This window comes from Haliotis rubra, unplaced genomic scaffold, assembly GCF_003918875.1.
Source record: "Haliotis rubra isolate DU_JTF1 unplaced genomic scaffold, ASM391887v1 Scf784, whole genome shotgun sequence".
In the NCBI taxonomy this organism is placed as follows: Eukaryota; Metazoa; Mollusca; class Gastropoda; order Lepetellida; family Haliotidae; genus Haliotis; species Haliotis rubra.
Window position 1 is genome coordinate 444,980 of NW_025767506.1, and position 7,288 is coordinate 452,267.

Consider the following 7,288-nt stretch of genomic DNA (forward strand, 5'->3'; position numbering starts at 1 on the left):
CCTTTTGGCCTAAGGCAGATGACTGTGTCGTTTAACCTTGTTGCGTAAGACTGCTGACTGTGTTGTTTAACCTTATTGCCTACGGCAGATGACTGTGTTGTTTAAACGTGTGGCCTAAGGGAGATCACTGTGTTGTTTAACCTTGTGGCCTAAGGGAGATCACTGTGTTGTTTAACCTTGTGGTCTCATGCAGATGACTGTGTTGTTTAACGTTGTGGCCTAAGAGAGATATATGTTATGTTTAACCTTGTCGCCTAAGGGAGATGACAGTGCCCCTTAACCTTGTGGCCTAAGCCAGATGACTGTGATGTTTAACCATATGGCCTAAGCCAAATGACTGTGTTGTTTAACCTTGTGGCCTAAGGCTGATGACTGTGATGTTTAACCTTGTGACCTAAGGCAAATGAACGTGTTGTTTAACCTTGTGGCCTAAGGCAAAGCACTGTGTTGTTGAACCTTGTGGCCTAAGGCAGATGACTGTGTTGTTTAACCTATGGCCTAAGGCAGATGACTGTGTTGTTTAACCTTGTGGCCTAAGGCAGATGACTCTGCTGTTTAACCTTGTGGCCTAAGACAGATGACTGTGATGCTTAACCTTATGGCCTAAGCCAGATGACTGTGTTGTTTAACCTTGTGGACTAAGGAAAATCAATGTGTTGTTTAACCTTATGGCATAAGGCAGATGACTGTGTCGTTAAAACTTGAGGCCTAAGGCAGATGACTGTGTTGTTTAACCGTATGGAATAAGGCAGATGACTGTGTCATTTAACCTTGTGGCCTAAGGCCGATGACTGTGTCGTTTAACCTTGTGGCCTAAGACAGATGACTGTATCGTTTAATCTTATGGCCCAAGGTAGATGACTGTGTCGTTTAACATTGTAGCCTCAGGCAGATGACTTTGTCATTTAACCGTGTGGCCTAAGGCAGATGACTGTGTCGTTAAAGCTAGTGGCCTATATCAGATGACTGTGTCGTTTAACCTTGTGGCGTAAGACAGCTGACTGTGTTGTTTAACCTTGTAGCCTAAGGCAGATGACCGTGTTGCTTAACCGTATGGCATAAGGCAGATGACTGTGTCGTTTAACCTTGTGCCCTAAGAGAGATGACTGTGTTGTCTAACCTTGTGGCCTAGGAGAGATGACTGTGTCGTTGAAACTTGAGGCCTACGGCAGATGACTGTGTTGTTTGACCGTGTGGCGTAAGGGAGATGACTGTGTTGTTAAACCGTATGGCATAATACAGATGACTGTGATGTTTAACCTTGAGGCCTAAAGTAGATTACTGTGTTGTTTAACCTTGTGAACTAAGGCAACGGAACGTGTTGTTTAACCTTGTGGTCTAAGGCAGGGCACGGTGTTGTTGAACCTTGTGGCCTGAGGCAGATGACTGTGCTGTTTAACCTTCTGGTCTAAGGCCGATGAATGTGGTGTTTAACCTTGTGGCCTAAGGCAGAAGACTGTGTCGTTAAACCTAGTGGCCTAAGGGAGATGACTGTGTCGTTTAACCGTGCGGCCAAAGGTAGATGACTGTGTCGTTTAACCTTTTGGCCTAAAATAGACGACTTTCTTGGTTAACCTTGTGGACTAATGTAGATGACTGTGTTGTTTAACCTAATGGCCTAAGGCTGATGACTGTTTCGTTTAACCTTTTGGCCTAAGGCAGATGACTGTGTCGTTTAACCTTGTGGCGTAAGACAGCTGACTGTGTTGTTTAACCTTATTGCCTACGGCAGATGACTGTGTTGTTTAAACGTGTGGCCTAAGGGAGATCACTGTGTTGTTTAACCTTGTGGCCTAAGGGAGATCACTGTGTTGTTTAACCTTGTGGTCTCATGCAGATGACTGTGTTGTTTAACCTTGTGGCCTAAGAGAGATGTATGTTATGTTTAACCTTGTGACCTAAGGCAGATGACAGTGCCGCTTAACCTTGTGGCCTAAGCCAGATGACTGTGATGTTTAACCATATGGCCTAAGCCAAATGACTGTGTTGTTTAACCTTGTGGCCTAAGGCAGATAACTGTGTTGTTTAACCTTGTGGCCTAAGGCTGATGAATGTGTTGTTTAACCTTGTGACTTAAGGGAGATGTCTGTGATGTTTAACCTTGTGGCCTAAGGCAAATGAACGGGTTGTTTAACATTGTGGCCTAAGGCAAAGCACTGTGTTGTTGAACCTTGTGGCCTAAGGCAGATGAATGTGTTTTTGAACCTTGTGGCCAAAGAGAGATGACTGTGTTGTTAAACCTTATGGCCTAAGGCAGATGACTGTGTTGTTTAACTTATGGCCTAAGGCAGATGACTGTGTTGTTTAACCTTATGGCCTAAGGCAGATGACTCTGCTGTTTAACCTTGTGGCCTAAGACAGATGACTGTGATGCTTAACCTTATGGCCTAAGCCAGATGACTGTGCTGTTTAACCTTGTGGACTAAGGAAAATCAATGTGTTGTTTATCCTTATGGCATAAGGCAGATGACTGTGTCGTTGAAACTTGAGGCCTAAGGCAGATGACTGTGTTGTTTAACTTTGTGGCCTAAGGGAGATCACTGTGTTGTTTAACCGTATGGCATAAGGCAGATGACTGTGTCGTTTAACCTTGTGCCCTAAGAGAGATGACCGTGTTGTTTAACCTTGTGGCCTAAGGCAGAGAACTGTGTCGTTAAAACTTGTGGCCTAAGGCAGATGACTGTGTTGTTTAACCTTGTGGCCTCAGGCAGATGAATGTGTTGTTTAACCTTGTGACCTTAGGGAGATGTCTGTGATGTTTAACCTTGTCGCCTATGGAAGGTGACAGTGTCGTTTAACCTTGTGGCCTAAGACAGATGACTGTGATGTTTAACCTTAAGGCCTAAGCCAGATGAATGTGTTGTTTAAACTTGTGGCCTAAGGCAGAGCACTGTGTTGTTGAACCTTGTGGCCTGAGGCAGATGACTGTGCTGTTTAACCTTCTGATCTAAGGCAGATGAATGTATTGTTTAACCTTGTGGCCTAAGGCAGATGATTTTGTTGTTTAACCTTGTGGCCAAAGGCAGATGACTGTGTCGTTTAACCTTGTGGCCTAAATAGACGAATTTGTTGTTTAACCTTGAAGCCTAAAGTAGATGACTGTCTTCTTTAACCTTGTGGCCTAGGAGAGATGACTGTTTGGTTTAACTTTGTAGCCTAAGGCAGGTGACTGTGTCGTTTAACCTTGTGGCCTAGGAGAGATGACTGTGTTGTTTAACCTTATGGCCAAAAGTAGATGACTGTGTCGTTTATCCTTGTGTCGTTTATCCTTGTAGCCTAAGGGAGATGAATGTGTCGTTTAACCTTGTGGCCTAAGACAGATGACTGTGTCGTTTAACATTGTGGCCTAAGGCAGATGACTGTGTCGTTTAACCTTGTGGCGTAAGACAGATGACTGTGTCGTTTAACCTTGTTGGCTAAGGCAGATGACTATGTCGTCTAACCTTGTGGCCTAAGGCAGATGACTGTGTCGTTTAACCTTTGCGGTCAAAGGCAGATGACTGTGTCGTTCAACCTTGTGTCCTGAGATAGAAGACTTTGTTGTTTAACCTTGTGGCCTAAAGTAGAAGACAGTGTTGTTTAACCTTATTGCCTAAGGCAGATGACAGTTTCGTTTAACCTTGTGGCCTAAGGCAAATGACTGTGTGGTTTAACCTTGTGGCCTAACAGAGATGACAGTGTTGTTTAATCTTATGGCCATAGGTAGATGACTGTGTCGATTAACCTTGTAGCCTCAAGCAGATGACTGTGTCATTTAACACTGTGGCCTAAGGCAGGTGACTGTGTTGTTTAACCTTGTGGCCTCAGGCAGATGAATGTGTTGTTTAACCTTGTGGCCTAATGCAGATGAATGTGTTGTTTAACCTTGTGACCTAAGGGAGATGTTTGTGATGTTTAACGTTGTCGGCTATGGAAGGTGACTGTGTCGTTCAACCTTGTGGCCTAAGACAGATGACTGTGATGTTTAACCTTATGGCCTAAGCCAGATGAATGTGTTGTTTAACGTTGTGAACTAAGGCAAATGAACGTGTTGTTTAACCTTATGGCCTAAGGAAGATGACTGTGTCGTTTAACCTTGTGGCCAAAGGCAGATGACTATGTTGTTTAACCTTGCGGCCAAAGGCAGATGACTGTGTGTGGTTTAACCTTGTGGCAGAAAAGAGATGACTGTGTTGTTTAATCTTATGGCCAAAGGTAGATGACTGTGTCGTTTAACCTTGTAGCCTCAGGCAGATGACTGTGTCATTTAACCCTGTGGCCTAAGGCAGATGACTCTGTCTTTTAACCTTGAGGCTTTAGACAGATGACTGTGTCATTTAACCTTATGGCCTAAGGCAGATGACTGTGTCGTTTATCCTTGTGGCGTAAGACAGCTGACTGTGTTGTTTAACCTTATGGCCTACGGCAGATGACTGTGTTGTTTAACCGTGTGGCCTAAGGGAGATCACTGTGTTGTTTAATCTTGTGGCCTAAGGCAGATGACTGTGTTGTTTAACCGTGTGGCCTAAGAGAGATGACTGTGTTGTTTAACCGTATGGCATAAGGCAGATGACTGTGTCGTTTAAACTTGTGTCCTAAGAGAGATGACTGTGTTGTTTAACCTTGTGGCCTAAGGCAGATGACTGTGTCGTTGAAACTTGTGGCCTAAGGCAAATGACTGTGTTGTTTAACCTTGTGGCCTCAGGTCACTACAAAGACTGGAGTGTATACTCAATTAGGCTTTTAGCGGCATGGGGCGATAACGGCAGCATAGACAGCTGTCAGTTACGCAAGTTGCCGATAACAAGTCTGTTACAATATGAATACTTGTGAATACAAAATGTGAGAGATATAAAATCGACTTTGTTGAGTAATATCTGAATAATTTTAGGTAAAAATATACACATTTTGCAACTGTTATAATATTCCTGTTTGTATGCTGAGGGAGCTTCTCTTCTTAAATAACTTCTTGGATGATTATTCTTTTCTGATCTCGAGATACATAAATCTCAAATCGTCCTTGAATATTTCAGGGTTCATCCTTGAAATACGTTTCTTCACGTCGTCGTACAACCCATCAACTATCTACTTCTTCTCCTCCAGTGATCGGGAATCTGAGAGACCATTCATGAAAGTACTGTTGCTCCAGTTCCTATGAGCAGATGTGTACATCCTGGCAAACTACTCCCTGTCATCAATTCCTTCTTTGTCTTTCTTCTCTCTCCAATTGTTCAGGGCTCACTACAGCTTCAGCTGACAAGAGACTTGAAACGGGAGACGTTTTGTCATCGAATGGTTTTCTGACCTGCTCCATGTTAGGAAAGCAGATGGACAAATTTGTATTTATGAACTCATCTTTGGTGATTTTACCAGTTATACTGTATTCCTTCCATACCTCAGCCAGTACACACCTATAAACGATTGCACAATGTATCTATTTTCTCCAGTGTTTCTGTCCTCAAACTCAGCGCAGGTACCTACGACAAGTAAGCCTCCCCGTTTCAGTTCTCTACTTCTTCTCAGTAAAAACATCTCCCAGTCCAACTCGGCTTGCTTGTTTAGTGCAGCTGTCTCCTCAGTACTACTCTTGGCATCTTTGTAAATTGAGTCTTTGAAGGTGGTTGCAGTCCTTGACAACCAATGAACAGACGTCATTGACATCATGAAATGGATAGAGTTTGAAGGTACACACTGCTTGTAGAAGTTTGTCCCAGAAACAAGAACACAGACATTGTCCATTTCCTGGAGGTAGGACGGTGGATCAGGGATGATTCCTGACATACGTTTGAAGAGGGAATTGAAATCATTCATTTCCAAGTCTTCATAGATCACCTGGAACTGGGTGTTGGGGCCATGATGATCTTTCAGATTTGCCAGGAACTCACCGGAAATGGCCATCGCAGTAGAACCATCAGCTGCACCATAGTCGGCAATGTTGAAGACCGAGTCCTTGTCAGTGAAAGGAATTGTTTTGGCCAAACTGAGAATCTGTTCTCGCACTGGTTCGACATATCCAACATTTTGTTTTCCGAGTGTTGATCCATAGTTTCCGTAACCTGTTTTTCCATACGGGCGATATATTTTTGGAATATCTCCATAGTATCTCACTGGGACAACTGCAAATCCCTTGTTCAACCAGTGACATCTTCTTATCGTTGAAAAGAGTATCCTGGTGGACATTGTTGATGCAGTGTTTTTCTATTTATAAAGATTCGTTGCAATCCTGTTGTAGACTTATTGCCTGTAGAAAAAAACCATAACAAATTATATATTCGCCAACATGTTTTACTATCATCCCCTTGTCCAGCTCCTGTTATCAACACATTCTGATTATTGATGACACAATTTAGATTAATCAGAACAAGAATGATTATATCAAGTGATAAGATTTCGGAATGAAATTGCGTTTTGGTGCACTGTGTGATTAATACATTATTTTCGAAATATTAAGCTGATTAACAGCATCACAGCCAGAATTGTATTTCTATGATTGACAGACAGTTTTAACAACAGATTTGGTCAACTGCTTACACTTTCTGTCGACTCCAGCAAATATGTATTGTAATCTGATAACACCTGAACAAGGAGCACTCTAAGTCACTTCACCACAGTGCTAACTCCCTTACGCAACGGACATTCTCTTTTGGTGTTCCCAAGTCAACTTCTAAACGGGTGTCAGAAAGAACTGAACGATATGGACGAAGCGTAACAGCAAAACAGTTTGGTTTTAGTCAGCAGTGGTACCACACAGTATGTGGTTGGCACAACTTTTTTCTGATTCAGACTCAATTCCGCTTCAATTCCAGCTCAATGAAACTGTTCCGTACTCCTGGATAAAAACAATAACACTCTTCTCGTTTTTGTACCCAGTGTACATTTGCAGCACAGTGGCCACATGCTGAGTGTGTTTGGTGGCAACAGTGGCAACATTTCCTACGTGTGAACACACACTTAGCTGGGATGGTTAGAAGGCAGCTATATTGTACAGATGGCTTCTCTGTACTGCCATCAGTTGACTAATCTAATAAGGCCATTTTAGGCCATACTGGGCGTCATCTTCTTTTCTATCTCAGCCACCTTTGCATGGTTAAATATTGATGTAAATTACTAAACATGGAACGATATCCTGATGAATGCTATGAAGTTTATTAAAAACTCTTGGTGATAATGGCAAGACCAGTTGTACATTGTTTTTCAAATGTTAGATCTTTGCTTTGTGCTTGTGGGTATTCTTTTGTTTGATTGCACAAGACTTTGGTGAAGTAAAGGTATTTCTATTTTCATTAAAACAACGATTACACGATATGTA

General features: G+C 42.6%; 1 protein-coding gene across 1 annotated transcript; it reads right to left on the reverse strand.

Annotated features, from left to right (window-relative positions):
• Positions 1–5,352: 5,352 nt before the first annotated feature.
• Positions 5,353–6,159, reverse strand: LOC124261007 (probable methyltransferase TCM_000336). Its single transcript, XM_046695327.1, has one exon. The coding sequence runs from the start codon at positions 6,157–6,159 to the stop codon at positions 5,353–5,355; it is 807 nt and encodes a 268-aa protein (XP_046551283.1).
• Between the last annotated feature and the right edge of the window lie 1,129 nt (positions 6,160–7,288).

Bases quoted from the DNA above. Each gene is read 5' to 3' on its own strand.
- LOC124261007 (XM_046695327.1), bottom strand. From the start codon at position 6,159: ATGTCCACCAGGATACTCTTTTCAACGATAAGAAGATGTCACTGGTTG.